This window comes from Schistocerca americana, chromosome 2 (genome assembly GCF_021461395.2).
Source record: "Schistocerca americana isolate TAMUIC-IGC-003095 chromosome 2, iqSchAmer2.1, whole genome shotgun sequence".
In the NCBI taxonomy this organism is placed as follows: Eukaryota; Metazoa; Arthropoda; class Insecta; order Orthoptera; family Acrididae; genus Schistocerca; species Schistocerca americana.
Window position 1 is genome coordinate 219,870,140 of NC_060120.1, and position 19,279 is coordinate 219,889,418.

Consider the following 19,279-nt stretch of genomic DNA (forward strand, 5'->3'; position numbering starts at 1 on the left):
CAGCAGCAATTTGCTGAAGGGTTGCACTTCTGTCATGTTGAACGATTCTCTTCAGTTGTTGTTGGCCCTGTTCATGGGATCTTTTTCTGGCCACAGCGATGTTGGAGATTTGATGTTTCACAGGATTCCTAATATTCATGGTACACTCACAAAATAGTCGTATGGGAAAATCCCTTCTTCATTGTTACCTCAGAAATTGTGTGTCCCATTGCTAGTGCGCTGACTATAACAGCATGTTCAAACTTAATTAAATCTTGATAACCTGCCATTGTAGTAGCAGTGACTGATGTAACAACTGTGTCAGACTCTTGTTGTCTTATACAGGCATTGCCGACCACAGTGCAGTATTCTGCGTGTTTACATACACAGTTTCTTTGGAGCTTCAGTGGATGATTCAATATGGCTCCAGAACTGACCATATCATTACAAGTAATGTATGAAGGTCAGTCGATAATTGGAGCACAATATTCGAAATTATTAAGTGGTTATATTGATAAGAACCTGAATTGGGAGTCACATTTTACAAATCATCTTAAATCTATAAGCTCTACATCTTGTGTTACAGATAACATTAGGGTTTGGAGATAAAAATTTCAAAACGTTTACTTACTTTTCATATTTTCATTCACTAATGCAGGGGTCAGCATCATGTCAACCATGGTCTAGTGGAATATGGCTAGCACTTTTTTGGTAGATCGTGTGAGTATTGAGAGAGCAAAAGAAAAATTATTGAATAAAAATGATATTTTTTTTTTGTAGCACTGAAAATACTGCTCGTTCAACACAAGTTTATTTTGTTAGTTAACAAGCACATAGAACTGATACTGACATCTGTCTTCAACCTTTGAAACTGTGTTAATCATACTTAGCCATATTTCTCACATCAGTTTAATCAGTCACCACCTGCACAACACTCGTTGCCACATAATTTCATTTATCTTTTGTGCGTAATTGGTTCAGTATCTGTCAGGAGAAGTCAGTGAGCTTCATAACTTCTGTGATGCAATAGTGTGTGGAACAGACACAGGTAGAATGCTGTAAATAGTTTGTGTATGCTGTCAGACCTGGCCATAATTACAAGCTGACATGCTTTGTGAGAATGTCATCACAGTTAGCCACACCTAAGTGGTGTTATCTCAAAGTTCATGTGTGGTCATCATGGAAATTTTATGACTAAGGTCTGCAAATGTGATCTTGTATGAAGAAAATAATACATAGTGAAATGACTTCATGCATAATGGGTTGTGCATTAAAAAAAACATAAAATTTATCATTTGCAATCCAAATGGGAACATGAATTTTTCATTACAGAAAGAAATGTCACATACATTTGTTTATTATGATAAAGTACTACTGCCTTTGTGAGAAAGAAAAACGTCAAGAGACATTTCAGAACTTTGCACCCAAGTGTGAATGCTAAGTTTCCTTTATAGTGTGAGCTGAGAGAAAAAAAAATCAAGGAACTTAAAAATCAGTTACATTTTCAGCAAAATCTGTTCACAAACCAGTAGATGGAAATGCTGCTTCTTACCATGTTTTGAATATATTGGTAAAAAGGAGGTAAGCCTTTGAAGGTGGTGAGTTCATATACAAAGCATTTTAAGAAGCTGCCAGTGAGTCGTTTCAGAATTTCAAAACCAAGTCTGAAATAGTGGTTGCCATTGAATCCCTCAGCTTTCATCAATAATGATCACAAAAAGAACCATTGCTCAGTTACCAGTTTTTGTAAAGATGATTTTTAATATCTTGTTGGTCAAAGAAGAACTTTAGAAAGTAATTTCTTTGAAAGGCTGTACAAGAGGGAAGATATATCTTTTATCATGAAACAACTCATCCTATCTGAGAAAAGATCAGTAATATTATGAAAAGAATAGATTGCTGCTCCTAGGACCCGTACTCTGCTCCCTCCACCTTCCCCACCATGCTCTGATGACATTCTGATTGCAGACAGGCACAACAATAAGATCGTTCCGCATCTCAGCTTTTGGCCAAAGACTTCTTCAGAAAAGAAAACACACACATATTCACAAAGTTTAGCATACCTCATGCACACATGACGACTACTGCCAGAATGAAACTCTGCCGTATTGAACGGGAGCAAAAGTCTGGAGTAGGTTGGGAAGATTGAGGGAGCAGGGTACAGGGCTCAGGAAAGAAGTGAACCCTGCTTGGCGGAGCAGAGTGCAAAGGAACTAGATTGTGGCAGAACAAGGCCACTAGGTGCAACATCAGGAGTCTGTGAGGAAGGGGGCTGGGGGACGGGGGGGGGGGGGGGGGGGGGGGGAGGGGAGGCACGCAGAAAAGAAGTAGAGGAGCAGAGAAGGTCAATAGACCAACCATTGGTTGTGTTGGCAGAGAGCTGTGCACAGTGAGTTGGGGGAGGGGGCCATGAATTGGGAGGAGGTGATAGGACAGACAGGGTGGAAACTCTTGGGTGGAGGATATTGGGACAGTAGTTTACTGGGATGTTTTAGGGAGCAGAGAATGTGCTGCAGATAATTCCCATCTGCACAGTTTAGAAAAGCTGATGGTAGAAGGGAGATTGTGAAGGAGCCATTGAAACCAAGCATCTTATGTTCACCTGTGTGTTGGGCCACAGGGTAGTTCAGTTTGCTCTTGGCCACAATTTGGCAGTGGCCATTCATCCTGGTGGACAGCTGATTGATAATCATACCAATATAAAAAGCTATACAGTGATTGCAACAGAGCTGGTATATGATGTGACCACTATCACAGGTGGCTTGGCCTCTGGCAGGATAGGTTAAGATCCCTGGGGTTAGGAGTGGTGTGGGAATGGATTAGGCTCTTGTGAAGGTTGGGTAGGCAGTGTGGAACACCACTTATGAGGAATGAAAGGATCTTGGGTAGGATGTCCCTGATTTCAGGGCATGATGACAGATAATCAAAGCCCTTATGAAGGATATGGTTTGCCTTTGTATGGAAACATTTGAAAATGGAGTTAAGCATTTCAGCTTTTGCTTTGCTACCCTCAGTTTCAGTTCATCTCATTTGCTAGGGACTGGAAACTAACTTTGGTGCTGCTAATGGCCTTTACATATGACCAGAATTTCTTTGCGTTTTGTGGAAAGTCATTTGACAATATTCTCCTATGGTTCTCACTGAAGGCATCTCACATTGCTCTCTCAGCACCCAAATGTGTTTAATTCAGCATCTCTCTATTTACAGACCTACACTTCATTTTACACCTATTGTGCAGTAATCTCTGTTTTTTTAGAAGTTTCTTTATGGTGACTGTATTCCATGGAGGTTCCCTGCCATTATGAACTGTTCTACTGGGTACATATATATCCAGTGCATGATCAACTGTTCTTTTAAACTTGAGCCAGAGTTCCTCTTCATGCTCCTGACCTGTGCTAAAAGTTTCAAGTTCCTCATTGAGATATGACACTATTGATTTTTTATGTATTTGACTCAACATATATATCTTTCTTCTTGTTTTAGTTGTTCTTTGTACTTTGGTAAGCATTGTTGCCACAACCACGTCTTGGTCATTGACACCAGTTTCAGTGTGGACATCTCAAAGACATCAGGTTTATTTGTTGCCATTAATCTAAACTCTGCCCAAACAGGCCATGAAGGCCCATTGGTACCAACTGGCCGCCATGTCATCCTCAGCCCATAGATGTCACTGGATGTGGATATGGAGGGGCACATGTTCAGTGCACTGCTCTCCCGGCCGTATGTCAGTTTACAAGACGGAAGCAGTTACTTCTCAATCAAATTGCTCCTTAGTTTGCCTCACAAGGGTTGAGTGCTCTCAGCTTGCCAACAGCGCTATGCAGACCGGATGGTCACCCATCCAAGTGCAAACCCAGCCTGGCAGCACCTAACTTCGGTGATCTGATGGTAACTGGTGTTATCACCATTGTTTCCATTTGAGTCAATATATTTGCATCATGTGTGGGGTTCCTGACAATCTGTTGTAGGTAGTTTTCAGAGAAGGCATACTGAGTCTTGCACAAACAATCTCACATACATATAGACTCTATCTTGGTGGATTTGATTTTCTTGTCTACTGTGACAAATTCGCCACATCCATTTCCCATTTGCCTATCCTTCTGATAAACATTTAAATTTCGCTGCTATCAATTTTAGGTTTCAGCCAGCCTCCTGTACCTACTATTATGTGAGCTTCACTGCTTTTCATGAGCACTTCAAACTCTGACACTTTGTTGTGAATGCTTTGGCAGTTTACCATTATAATTTTAATACTCTCACCCTTGGGAGGCATTTATTTTGATCTTATACTAATACTTCAGGATTTACTACAGCTATTGTTATCTGGATTGGATGGAGAGTCACCTAACATAAAAAACCCTTGTGTGCACACCACACACAGTCAGCTATCTGAATAGCATCCTTTGATGAATAGTGCACACCTGACCTATTTAGAGGGACCCTACACTTCTCAACCCTATGGTGAAAGTCCAGGGAGTTGCAGTCTAGCTTGTCACCAAATCTTCAAAGACCCTTCTTCAGTCCTTCCATTCGACTCAGAAGCAAAGGGCTGCAATCAGTTCTGGGAACAATGATGCAAATTGTGAGCTTCATTGAAACTCCACATGCAAGATTGGTCTTCTGAACCATGCCTGCCAGTTGCTGGAATGATCCAAGAATGACCTCAGAGTGCAGACGACAGGCATAATTTGTTCCAACATGTGCCACAATCTGCAGCTGGTTGCACCCTGTTCCCTTAATAGCTGCTGGAATAGCCCCTTCAGCATACTGGGTGAGTCCCCCAGACATACACAGTGAGTGCACCTGGTGTCCTGTCCTAGCCCTTGCTGCTGTTCCCCTGAGGGTTACCATCACTTGTCTTATGTTTGAAAAGCCTATGATTAATAGATTCCCTATACTTTTGTGTTTGTCTCTTCCTGATACCTGACAAAATGTGTTTCCCCGAAACAGGTGAAGTGAGTCCCACTGGTTTAGTTTCAGTTTCAGTGAAAGGCAGCACCTCTAACTTTTTGGGTATAGGGATTGGTACAACACTCTGTCCTCCGTCGTCACCATCCACCCTGTACAGGATACCTAGATCTACCACTGACACACCGCTCACAGTCAAGGGGACAGGTAATGGCAGACACTGTACTTTCTGCAGAGGACTCAGCATCCAAGGGAGAGGATAGCACTTGAGGTACCTCTGGTACAGGTATCACAGGTGCACAACTCTTGGGAGCTCTTCCAGCACGTAAATTTGCAACAGCTGCCAATTGTTTGATGGTAGTCAGAGCGATTTACAGCTGCTTCTGAATGTCAGCCATCTCATCCCATGTTTGAGAACAGTGTTCACAGTGGTGCTGGTGAAATGTATTACAAGGGAGTGAACAAATAACTCTAAAATCAAACCTGCTGATTACTGTTGGAATCAGCCAACTCATACAAATACCTGGGTGTAACACTTTGTTGGGATGTGAAACGGAATGATCACATAGGCTCTGTTGCAGGTCAAACAGGTGGTAGACTTCTGTTTATTGGTAGAATACTGGGGAAGTGCGGTCAGTCTACGATGGAGATTGCTTACAAGTCTCTTGTGAAACTGGATCTGAATACTGCTCAAGTGTATGAAACCTGTACTGGACAGGACTAACAGGGGATACTGAGTGTATACAGAGAAGGGCTGCACAAATGGTCACAGGTTTGTTTGATCCATGGGAGAGGGTCACAGAGATACTGAAGAAATTGAACTGGTAGACTCTTGAAGATAGACATAAACTGTCTCAAGAAAGTCTGCTAACAAAGTTTCGAGAACCAGCTTTAAATAACAACTCTGGGAATGTACTAGAATCCCTATGTATTGCTCACAAAGGAATGTGAGGATAAGATTAGAATAATTACAGAATGCCTGTAAATTCATTCAAACAATCATTCTTCTTGTGCCATGTGTGAACAGAATGAGAGAAAACCTTATAACTAGTACAATGGGGTTTACCTTCTGCTGTGCACTTCATGGTCATTTGCAGAATATAGATGTAGATGTAGATGAAGACCAGGTGAAGCAGTTGGGAGAGAAGGTGTTGAGGTTGTGAAGGAATGAGGGTAGGATGTCTTGGCCCTGAGCCCAGATCATGAATATTTCATCAGTGAACCTGAACCAGACCAGGAGTTTGGAAATTTGGGAGGCTAGGAAGGTTTCCTCTAAACGGTCCATAAACAGGTTGGCATAGGAGAGTGCCATGTGGATGTCTGTGGCAGTGCCATGTATTTCTCTGTATGCCTTTCCTTCTAAGGAGAAGTAGTTGTGTGTTAGCATAAAGTTAGTAAGGTGTATGAGGAATCAGGTAGTGGGTCTGGAGTCTGAAAGATGTTGGGAGAGAGAGGTAGAGTTCAGTAGCGGCAAGAGCATGGGTACAAGGGATGTAGGTATATAGCAGTGGTAGTCTACCCAGTCCCTATTACCCACTAGTGGGCATTGTAGCTTTTATGGTAGGAAGTAAGATTGTAAAAACTTTTTCATTAGGTTTCTGTAAAATTTTGACATAAAAGTATTAAGTCGGTGCATAAGTTCATAGCGTTTTTCTGTAAGTTTAGTAAATACAACAAATAAACACAACCAATAATATGTTATCCTTTACTATACATGACTGTCTGTCAACATTGAAGCAACTTTTTGATTCCATGACTAGAAATCACATGGTTTTGGGGCATAGAACTTGTTGTGCCATGTTTGGAGCTCATTTTCATACAGAAAGGAAGTACTTTGTTTGATAGGGATCAGAAAAGGTGAAAATCTGAGTCCACCAGATCAGGTAAATGAGATGGGTGCAGAATGACTCTCCAACCTAACTTCTGTATAGTGTTTACTGTTAATCTAGCAGAATGCGGATGGGCATTATCATCGAGTAGCATCACTAGATGCAATTTCCTGGCAGTTTTTGTTGGATTGCGTCTGCAAGACATCTCAGATGTCGGCAGTGATTATTACACATTGAGGAAGTAATTCATAGTACACCACACCATTGCTGTTCCACCAGATGCGTAACATGATCTTTTACAGATGTGTTCAGGTCTTTGTGTGGGGAGTTGCTGCTTTGCTTCAGCTCTGCTATTCCTTTATTTTTCTTACATTAGCATAAAGGTACAATTTCTCATCACCAGTAATGGTACAGCATAGGAATAGTTGATGTCTTTCATGAGCCAACTGATGACGAGCAAGTGGAGATGCCCATAGGGCCACCTGTTGATGTTTATGATTTTAGCTTAGAGCATGTGGTACCCATACACCCAATTTTTGAACTTTCCTCACTGCATGCAAATGTTGCACAGTGGTGGAATGATCACAGTTCATCACATTAGTCAAATCTTGTGTACACTGATGTGGATTAATGCATTTAAACGATCTTCATCAAACTCCTAAGGTCTTCGTGAATGTGGAGTGCCACTAATGTCAAAATGAACCTCCTTAAAATGAGAACCATTTTCTTGTCATACTCTGTCCAGTGACATTATCCCCATATATGGCACAAATGTTTCTGGGTGCCCCTACTGCTGTCACCCCTGTATTAAACTGAAATAGAACAATATGTCGGAAATGTTCCGATTTTACCACTTGGCTCTTCATTTTTTAGTGTCCACAGCTCCACTCACTATCTCCAAATGACAAAATGATGATATGTAAACTCATATAGCAACAGTGAAGTGCAAATAAAAAATGACAATCAATAAATACACCCATAGCAACTGGAATACCAACCTGCAAAACGAAACTGCTGTGATCTTATGCACCACTCTTGTATTTGGTAAGTAGTTATTATTATATACTTTAATGTGCTGTAACTCTGTTTTATGAATTTTTTAAAGTAAAGTTACTCCCCTACTTTGTAAATTACCATTATTTTGGAACTAGTGGGTGGTCAGAAAATTTTACTACTGAGAGAGTTACAGAAATGGGTGGTAGGTGAAAGGTTGACTACCATTGGTGTATAGGGAAGTGACATCGACAGTGATGAGTAAGGACCCAGGAGGAAAAGTAGTGGGGTATGGTTGAGAGTTGGTGAAGGAAGTAGTTGGATCTTTGATGTGGCAGGCTAGATTTTGGGCAGTTGACTGGAGGTCTTGATGAATGAGGGCTGAAATTCTGGCAGTGGGAGTACTATAAACAGCTACAGTGGGGAGTCGAGGGATGTTGGGTTGTGGATTGTGGGGAATGTGTAGAAGGTGGATTTGCAGAGTGTCATTACGGTGAGAAAGGAAATGGATTAAGTGGAGAGTTACTGGGATGGGCCCTATGCTTTATGCAAGGATTGAAAGTTTTGTTGGGCTCCTGGGATGGGATCACTCTGGCGCAGTTTATAGATAGTGGAGTCAGACAATTGGCAGAGGTCTCCTGCTAGATAGTGACTGTGATTCATAACAACAGTGGTGGAACCTTTGTCTGCAGGTAGTTTGATTAGATGAGTATCTGTTTTGAGGCTATGTATGGCTGTCCTTTCTTCTGCTGGAAGGGTGGTGCTCTGTTTTTATTTATTTATTCATCCAAAAAAATTTTCCTAGCTGTGGGACACAGAAAAAACACAAAACAAAACAGTAAAACAACACAACACAGTAAAAATACAGTTTTATTTCAGTAGACACTTAAATTTTAGCTTTACCTACAAAAGAGCTTGCACTACTTGCAATTGCTGCACTGCCTTGTTTCAAGTCTCTTTTATCTGAAAAGTGCTAAAAATTCTGTTACTGAATAGAAGCAATGATCTAATAAGAATGCCTTTAGGGTTTTAGAAAAGAGTTTAAATTATGATATGACTTTTACCTTATGTGGAAGAGTGTTGTAAGTTTGTATGCCACTTTTTATTGTGAAAGTTTTGTAGTCTGATGTCCTTACTGATTGGATATGAAGCTTTTCCTTTTATCTTGTGTCATGCTCACAAATATTAAAATGTTCATTGATATCTTTTAAATTCTTTGTAACATACTTAAATACTTTTATTACGTACATATAGGGAAGTGGGAGGATTGACAACGTTTGAAAGAGGGGTTTGCAAGAATCTGTTTGTCGCGCATATTGAATTGCCCTTACAGTTCTTTTGTGAGTAAGGAAAAATCTGTTTGTTGAGCATGTTGCATTGCTCTTGCAGTTTTTTGTGGGTCAGGAAACTGACTGAAGTAAATGGTGTATTTCCACAGAATATAATTCCATACTGTAGGATGCAATGGAATTGAATGAAGTAGGTAACTCAGACAGTGTTAAAAATTGCTTTAACATACAGTAATTGTAGCCTATAATATATTTTATTTAGTGTTCCATTTGTTTTGTTTATATGCGTATGCCATTTGAAGTTGTTTTAAAGCCGTATGCCTAAAAACTTTGTTTCCAAAGAAGATGAAATTTTGTTGGAGTCTACTGTCACATTGGTGGTGTATGCATAACCTTTTAAACAGAATTTTAGGAATGTTGTTTTTTGTGGATTGGCCCAAGAATGGATCACTGAAGGGCTCTTTTTTTTACAACTGATCTGAGAAACATATCCTAGAATTTTTCTTTAGTTCATGTTTTATTTGTGTTTTCTGTTTCCTGTTTGTCAAGTTCTGAGTAAATACCTATCCATGAGCTTGGAAGCACTATCACAAGTTGAGCTCCAGTCTTAAGAGAGTCTAAAACAGTTTTCTTGCTCAGTGCCAAAATGATGAAAGTTTTCTACAGTTTGTAACATGTCACTGTATTTTACACCAGCAATGTGTATGTGGAAAGGTTTTTTAAAATTTGAAGGAAACAATGAAAACTGTTGTGAAGATAGTCAACAGAATGAGGTGTCACTCTCTTCAAGTAAGACTTTTCAAAGATTGGTAGATGAAGTAGAACTGCAATATGGACATTTACTTCTCCACACTGAAGTGTGTTGCTTAGGGAAGAAAAAGCATTTCAACATCACAAACTCTTCTGGCTGTCAAACTGTTTTCAAGAACTGAAAGTGAATAGTCTGTTAGCCTGTACTGAAGATCCTCTCTGGGTTATGAATATTACTTTCTTAACTGAGCTAACAGAAAAACTTAATGAAATAAATTTGAAATCTCAAGATAATTACAAAGACATTGCTAATATGACAGCTGAAGTAAATTCTTTTAGTAGTAAGTTGTGTTTCTGGGAGTGATGCCTTAAAAGAGATGGGTTAAGACACGTCCCAACTCAGAAGACCCTAATAGGAGAAAGTTAGATACCTTATGATAGTGAATGTCATGCAGCAGTGATATCCAATGTTAGGGATGATTTCAGGGTCTGGTTTTCAGATTTCAAAAAGATTTCAGTTTGTGTCTTTCCCTTGTGCTGATGTTGAACTACTAAATATATCATCCTCCTCTGAACATGTTTTTTACATAGATATGGCAGCAGTTGAACTGAAATAATATATTTTAAAAATGATTCGTATCTTAGAAGTGATGCAGAACCCAAAAACTGCTGGCCTCTAATTCCCCAGGAGAAAATCACTATATTACTTAGTATAAAGGCCTTGTTTGATTCTGCTTTCCTTTGGGAATCATCATTTTCAAATATTAATTATGTTAAAAATAAGCACAGAACAAAGTTGACTGATGATTACATGGACTCCTATATTTGACTGAGTGTAACAAGCTATACACCAAATGTTATGGACATTCTTGTCAGATCATCTACTCAAGTTTCCCATTAAATGTAAGATAACTCTTACATTGTGAATATAAGAATATACACTATGTGATCAAAAGTATCCATACACCTGGCTGAAAATGAATTACAAGTTTGTTGCACCCTCCATCGGTAATGCTGGAATTCAATATGGTGTTGGCCCACCCTTAGCCTTGATGACAGCTTCCACTCTCGGAGGCATACGTTCAGTCAGGTGCTGGAAGGTTTCTTGGGGAATGGCAGCCCATTCTTCAAGGAGTGCTGCACTGAGGAGAGGTATCAATGTATCATGTTCCATTTAAAATTCTAGTGACTCTGTCTTCACAATAATGTAGCAATATTTCTACTGCTGTTCTCCCTAACCTCCCAAAAGCATTTTCTTTGTTCAGGGATGAAAAGCAAAGAACTTTAAATATTTAGCGTAGTTTTTCATTCGTAAGTATGAAAATGTTTAGCCAAGGTGCAAGGGAGGAATTCCTGCTTGAAACAGCTTACCAGGTTGTCGACTGTTGAAAACAAGAGACAGCTTTCCAATGATTACCCTAATGATGTTCAGTTTATTATGTTTGACCTCCAGATCATACAGCTAGAGAAGTTCAAGAAAAAGTTTATAAGAGAGCAGAAACTCCAAACTTAGTAAATCTATGGCAAAGCAATTAGTTGAACATTAAGACCAAGACAAAAGTGAGGAATATCTTGGTTCTCCTTATTGATGAGTTCTTTGGTTTATTCTGTTTTTCCTGTTGCTGTAGTCTTGTTTTATGCCTCAATGTGTATATCACATTATGTGTTAGACATACTCTTTTGGTAAATTAATGAACTTTGTGTCACTAATACTGTTCACACTTAATTGTGGATCATCATTCCCACAAGTGGTGGTCCTAACAAGCGCCATGGCAGATGACAGACACATGAAAAGTGAGGATACTCAAGTGGCCACTGTGCACACCACCTCATCAGGACAGTTGTTGTGTACCTCAGAGGAAATAACTATCATTCTGCTACTGGTGATAAATTTCAGACAAGTGCCAGGCACTTAATGTGACTTACAGCTTGCCAATAAGCTGCATCACATCTTCTATGCTGCGAGGAAAATTTGTTGCTCTGCCATAAATGCCACAGCAATTGGATCTAAGTTCTGTCTCCTAGAACGTTTGTTTGCTACTTCTGGTGTCACTGATGACAATTTTCAGTTTGTTCTCATGGAGCATTAAACTCTCAAACCTGGTTCTTATTGTCTGATATCATGGGTAACACATGACAGGTGTGCAATTCATGTATAAAAATACAATAAATAGGACAATGTGCTTTGCTGAGTTCATAAACCAACAGTTTCTTGAGAAGTGAAGTTACTGATGCCAAATTGCCTTCTGTGTTCTAGCATCATGTCTGGTCACTAGTGTCTCAATCTGAAGTGTCTGAGGCAACTCTGTAAGATGTGTGCATTAATTAGATGCCTTTTGTGGTCAAAAGGACTTTGGTTTCAAGTAACATGTCAAATCTGAATTCACAGTTACTCAGTGCTGGCCAAATAAATGATATGTTGTTACATGACAATGCAGGTGGGGCCTGCCAAACTGGAAATGGCATTGCAAGTGTAGGTATGGGGGACACTACTAGAGGGGAACAGGTTCCACTAGCAAGACTAGTTAGCTCACTATAGCAAGACTTCAGTGCTCTCCAGTGGCAATTTTGACAAGCTCCTGCAAGTTTCAGTAGCCCACTTTGCATTTTGGATGCCTGGCTAGAAAATACATCCCTCCTTGCAACTACACAAACAAGGATAGCAGGTGAGTGTAGGTGTGACTGACCCCTTATACAAAGTTCCTATACCCCACCACTACAAGAATGTGGGCTGATGTCAGCTGTGAACACTGAGTTGCAAGAAGGCGAATTTCTCCCTGGTATTGGAATTGTGATCCTACCAGGCATGTCTAGCTGATATTCCACTATTAACAGTTTTATAATATGACACCACTTCTATGTCCAGGACACCTGCTCTGCACAAAATTATTTAACTGAGTTGGGATCAAATATTAGCATTCTACTGGCAAAACTCAAAGACCAACCTTCTGTTGCCTCCTGGCTTACCACTGCAAATAACTTGAAGATACCTACTTTCAGGCAACTCCATATGAGCAGTGAGACAATTTATGGACACACTAGCTGTTCAGGAATCGCTTGCAAACTGAAAAATACGGAGGTTTCAGGTGCAACAGTGCCCAAGGAGAAGCCCACGTACTCACCTGTCAACACAGAGGCCTTGTTATTAAAAGAACTTCTTATCATAGTGTACACTGTTAGGGGATTACATGGGAAACTAGCGACCTTGAAAGAAGAGAAAACATGCATTTTTGCAGACAATCCTGTGATACATGCTCAAATTAATCCTCAGGACAGCTAATAATAAATTACATATGTTACAAGATGACATCACTCCCCAGGTGACCTTGGACAATATGAAACAGCTGCCTGCAGCCCTCCACAGGATGCTATACAACACTAGCTACTCTGAGACCACTGTTTGCCTCCAAAGCCCACAGGTTGGTGCCTGAAAGCAAAGAAAATATTTGAAGACTTTTTGGCTGGAGGGATTATTCAACCTTCAGAGAGTCTCTGGGCTTCAGCCCTCCATTTTTTTTTTTTTTAAAGGAAGATGGTTTCTGGTGTCCTTGTGGGAACTGTTATGCTTTGAATGCACATATGGCTATTGTGTGTTATCCTATTCCACATCTTCAGGATTTTACAGCTATGTTAGCAGATGCTCAGCTTTTCAGCATTATCGACTTTCGAAAAGCGTATCATCAGATTCCTGTGGCACTGACAAATATACTGAAGATGGCAGTGATCATGCCTTTAAGTCTCTTCAGATATGTCAGATTGCCATTTGGTCTTAATACACAGCTCAAACATGGCAGCATTTTGTTGATGAACTGCTTTGTGCCCTGCCCCCCTGTTTCGTGTATCTGGATGATGTATTGGTTTTCCCAAATGTTGCGTGGAGCATGACTAACATCTACAGATTACTTTTGATGGAATTTCTCATTGCAGGCTGCAAGTCAACAAAGACAAATATATGCTTAGGCAGAAAGAGGTGGACTGTGTGGGACATTGTGATTATCTCCTCTGGCATTTGGCCTTTACAAAATAAGTGCAATTTGATTCAGCCTGTGCCTGTGCTGGAGAACCTCAAAGAGTTATGCCATTTTTTGGATATGGAAAACTCCTACATGCACAATATTCCCCACACCATGACCTTACAAGTGCACCTCACTGCTGTGCTGTCCAACTCAAGTTCAAGAGGGAAATACCCTGTCACATCTCGAGGTATTCAAGAAAAGTGACAGGAGTGACCCTACAACAACAAGTAAGTGGTATGTGGTAGCCATTTGGGTTCTTTCCCAGAAAATTGCTGGAGTTGTAAACAAAATGAAGCACCCATGACAGAACTTTTCTTGTCATGTCCATATCAACTTGGTTAGATCTCCCAGCCCTGTGCACCGCTGAGTTGGAAGCAGAACCCATCATGGAAATTTCGGCAGAAACAGTTCCACAAACCTTTCACACCATGTGGAACTTGGAGTTTTGCTCTTCAATGAGTGTTACAATGGACCAGGATCACCAGTTTGAGTCCACCTTATTTCATGAATTGGTAGATTTATGTGGTTGTGCACATCATTGTACCACTGGCTACCATTTGTTCAGTAATGGTATGGTGAAATACTGGTAATCAGCTTTAAAGTCAGCCCTGATATGTCATGGTTCTTTTTGGTTGTTGGCCTTACCTCTCATGATGGTTGGTTATGTGCAGTACACAAACCTGATATTGGAACATCAGTGGCAAACTTTGTGTATGGTGAGACCATCAGGCTTTCTTTGGGTCTATTGCGGCAACAGTTGGGCTACCTAATTTGAGATCCTCCCTTCTTAATATGACAAACCAAGAAATGTATTTCCTGTTTCCATCCTTCCCTACAATCCAACATGCAGATCCCCCCCACCCACATTTTCATTCACAAAGATCTCTGTACATGCTCTGAATGCTCTGATGTTTTGCTACATATGGACTACAACCGGTCATCTTTGCAAAGGCCTTACATGGATCTGTACCTGGTACTGAAACTTGTTGTTCACATAGTGATGATATTGGTTAATGCCAAACATACCAAGCTTTCTGTTATACGTTTCAAGGCAGCCTATCTGCTCCAGGTGAATGATGCTGCAATTTGATTCCATTATTATTGTTGCCTGGTACTTATGTCACATCATCCAGTGGCTAACCTGCTTCCACTGTCACCAGACAAGTTCATTCAGCCACCTGCTATGTCAATAGATGCAACTGCTAACAAGGTTACACAGTCACTGGACCAATCCTCACAGAACTCTCTCGATTTATCTTGTTTTGCATCCAGTCTACACATGGTCTCGGAAAATTGTAAGACATAACTATCCATTCATTCCAGGAGCTTTGATCTATAGTGGGATGGCAGTGGGGGGTGAAGCCTATGTGATGTTACAATTAGGCAAAAATTAAGATCAAGATTATGGTGTGGTGTGTTTTTGTTTTCATTTGAATGTGTGGTGTCTGTTCATTTGGACATTTCTGAAAGATCAGATACCATGCATTCATATAACTGATTTATCTTGATGGGCAATTAATCCACCTCCTTTTAGTGCAGATGCAATATTACATTTGACCTCTTGTGGGAATCTCAAAGTAGTGAGCATGGAGTACATGGATGGGAACTGCAGACAGATGGTACTAGGTGGGAATGTGGATAGCCCAGGAAGTGTGCTGAGAGAGTCTGTGCAACTGCAATAAACATTGTGTCTTGATGATGCAGTGGTTAACACAACTGCCTAGTAAGCAGCAGTGCCTGAGTTTGAATCCTGGTCAAGCACACATTTTCTCTCATTGCTGCTGATTCTGCATAAAGTTCTGATGCAGATGACACCGAAAGTTCCTTCATTTCCCTTTCCTTTCTCCCTCATCCAAGCTCAGTTTACATAATAGTCTTTCGTTTTCCTCACTGACAGGTTTTTAGTGTACTCTGTTTTCCCACTATTATCTTCTTGCTTTGATCTGTTCCATGTATCTTCTGTCATGTATCATATGTATTCTTTTAGTAAATTAATGAAGTATGTGTTGCTAATACTGTTCCCAATTCATTGTGGATTGTCATTTCCACAAATATTTTAATTAAATGTATGTCGATCAAAAATTTATTCTAGATTAATATGTCTAATTTGTTTAAAATAGTTGTAATGTCACATTTTATTTGCATTGTAATTTATTAATGTTTTAAAATTGATGCAGTCTTTCCACTCATGGCTGATGAGTAATGCAGACCTGTTAATTATTGAATAAATACTGGAAACGGTAAATGTAATAAGTTATCCTGGCAATAATACTGTACTTTTTTTGTAGAAGACTTGTACAGTACTATTCAGTAGTTTTCACATTTGAGGTGATGTAGTTAAATGTCTCAGGCATTGGACATCCAAAAGTCATGTGATCAAAATAGAAATGAACCTTTAAAATTCACAATTTTCATTCTGTATATTATAAAATATAACTTGGAATATGTATATGTATATATAATTTTAGCATCTGTCACACACTTCCATTTTACTACAAAACAAATAGCACTCTTTCTTAAAGACTTATGGACTGTTACCATCAAATTCATCCATTTTATTTTTAAAAAAATATGACATAAAATGTATCAGTCAAGACTGTGACCCTGATTTAGACACAGTTGCATGGCAGTAAATCTGTCAAACGAACAGAAAAGCACCATAACTTCAGTTAATTATTAATTTGTTAGGAGTATCCTTAAATGTCCTCTTATTGCTGGAGAGTCAAAACCAGTCTGATTAGGTTACAGATAGTAAGCAATGAAATAACCAGATCTCATAAATATATAAACTGTCAGTTGCACACTGCCTTCAAAAACTGTCACATAAAAAACTAAAATATCACTTCTGTGGTTGCTTCATATTCATACTAAAATGTATGAAATTTGTCTTATTGTGTTAAGAGATTCACTTATTACAAAACAACACAAAAACAAAATAAAAGACTCTTTGAGCGGGTATTTCATAATTTCCTTCTCTGTGTGGTACAAATGATTTAACACTCAAGGTATTTTCATTTTCTTTTGTTTTCCTTGGTCTCTTCTCTTCAGATGTCTTTTCATTCTTCTTTTCACTCATGCAGTTCATACATCATTTTCATGGCAGTATTCTGTCACTGTCTTCTGGTGTCTGGTGTGCTGTATCAAGTCAAATTCTTTCTTTGAAATTTTAACTTTCTGTATGCAGCCCTGAAATCCAGTGTAGTATGCAGTAGGCAAGCCAGAAGGTAGGACTGGAGCACCACCTGTTTTAAATAGGATGTAATTAATGACCATGTGTTTCTTTCAAGCAAAGCATTATCATCTATTCTTAAGCTTCTAATTGATATAAATTTTTTAACTGTGGACTAACTCATAGTGCTCAAATTCAGTAGATGTGCATATGATGAGACATTGAACTTACTGACTAATTCTTCAAATCTGTGTGGCTTGGTGTATTACATTTATCATCAGAATTTGATATGACTAAAATGTTGATTGGTTTACAATAAAATAAAGGTAATGAACTGTATTACACTTTGGGTATTCATTGCAGTCTGCATCATTTTCTGTGAAACCATTCAACAGGCAAATAAATCATGCAATTAAAAACTAATCATAATCAAAACTTAAAAAATAATTTACAGTAATCAAAAACAGTGAAACGCCCAAGGCACAGATTTAATAAATCAAAATTAATAAGTTTGTTGAAGAATTAAAAGTTCTCAATTAGCAAAAATTTGACAGAAACCTAAAATCGCACACTTCTGAGTCTGAAATTATTCCTTCAGAAGTAAAATGTTGCAGCCTATAAAAGCAGCAACTATCCACAATTCTGTATTATCTATTGTTGCATATACTATGTTTGTCATTTTTGATCTAAGTACTCTCTTCAAAGAGAGTGCGCAAATAATGAGCACTATCCTCAGTTTCATGAGTTTTTAAGTCCATAAATTGTAAAGTCTACAGTGAGTGCTAAATTTTAATCTGTTTACTGCAGATTTTAGTAGAATGTTGCCAAAAAGTTAAGTGTATGATTTACAAGAAAGGTTTGCTTCTACAGACCTAGCCAAAGCCACCCATTCGAGTGAAGTCTCACAGGCCCAGAGAGTGCCAGTGCTCTGATAGGACTCTCATCATCGACTTGAAGGAAGCCATGTCTTTGTCTTCTGTAGGCTATGAGTGTATGCCAGGCACCATCACTGACATAAACCTGAAACATATGAAACAAAGCAGTGATGAGCCAATTATGGATGCAATTAGTGTCAGATATGTGGAACTTTTGTTTAAATTAAGTAGTACCGAGTAATAAGAATAATGACAGACCTGCACTCACCTGTGGATATAATGTGGGTTGCACATAGTCTCACATGAGAGAGAGAGAGAGAGAGAGAGAGAGAGAGAGAGAGAGAGAGAGAGAGAGAGAGAGAGAGAAAAAGAGAGAGAGAGAGAGAGAAGCAAACATAAAAAAATTATTATAGAGAAAGAAATCCTTCTGCCAGAAAGAGGCAGAGATTCATGTCTGAAACATTGTCCAGCACACTTAACTTTGTACATGTGATCAATGCAACAAATATTTTGCACATGGCAAAAGATTTCTTTCTCAGAAAGTATTCTGAGGATTTGGATAAAGCAGATTCCCTACTATATCCTTTCACACACACGTAAATACTTTAGAAGTAAAGGAGACCACTCACTGAAAAAGCAGAAGCATTGAGTCACTGACAGGGACATAAAAAAAGGAAGAAAACTTGATAGCTTTTGAAATAAATTCTTTCTTGAGTACACAGACACATGTATGCATGCGTGCCTCTCCCCCCCCCCCCCTCCCCTACTCACCCCCCCTCCCCTATTCCCCCCACCCCCACCCCCACCCCCACATGAACTCCTGTTGTGAGAGGACAGGTACTCCAGCTTGAGGAAGGATTTATTCTGAAAGCTATATGCTTGTATGTCCCTGTCGATGATTCAGTGCTTCTGCTTTTCAGTGAGTTGCCTCATTTACCCCTAAAGTATTTACATTCTGTCAGAGCTTTCCTACTATAACTTTCATGCATATGTGGTATTCTCACAGCACCATGGGAAAGTCTTTGTAGAGTTTGGAAGGAAAGGGGAGGAGGTGTAAGAAACAAACACTTTGAGACAGTCCCTTATTTATGCTTAATGTAAGTAATTATTCATAAGGGGTCAAAACCCAGTTCGGCAAATAAATTTAATGTGTCGCACATAATCTGATTATTGTGGGCTGTATATCAGAATATGTTGAAAACATATTTCGCTGTCATTAGTTTTAAAAGCATCCTACTGGAAAAGAAGATACAAATGCTCCAATGGCAATAGAAGTACAAAAGTTATTGAAAGGTTTCAACAGATTTTCATTATAGATTAACAAAATTTAAAATTGGTGTAAAGATTACTATAAGTGACCACGAGTATTACAGTAAATACAAATAGCACAGGTGTGTTTGTGTTTGTGTGTGTGTTTACATTCTTTTTTGTGTTCTTGTGAATGACACAATGTTTCCACTATTCAGTCAGT

At 39.2% G+C, this 19,279-nt stretch overlaps 1 protein-coding gene across 1 annotated transcript in view; it reads right to left on the minus strand.

Annotated features, from left to right (window-relative positions):
• Positions 1 to 16,140: 16,140 nt before the first annotated feature.
• LOC124593905 (agrin-like) overlaps positions 16,141 to 19,279 on the minus strand; it is a 669,506-nt gene continuing 666,367 nt past the window's right edge. Inside the window, exons 26-27 of the mRNA XM_047132256.1 lie at positions 17,806 to 17,953; positions 16,141 to 17,006 (exon numbers count right to left, since the gene is read on the minus strand). Of these exons, the coding sequence (XP_046988212.1) occupies positions 16,846 to 17,006; positions 17,806 to 17,953 (309 nt within the window). The 3' untranslated portion in view covers positions 16,141 to 16,845. The remainder of the gene's footprint in view (positions 17,007 to 17,805; positions 17,954 to 19,279) is intronic.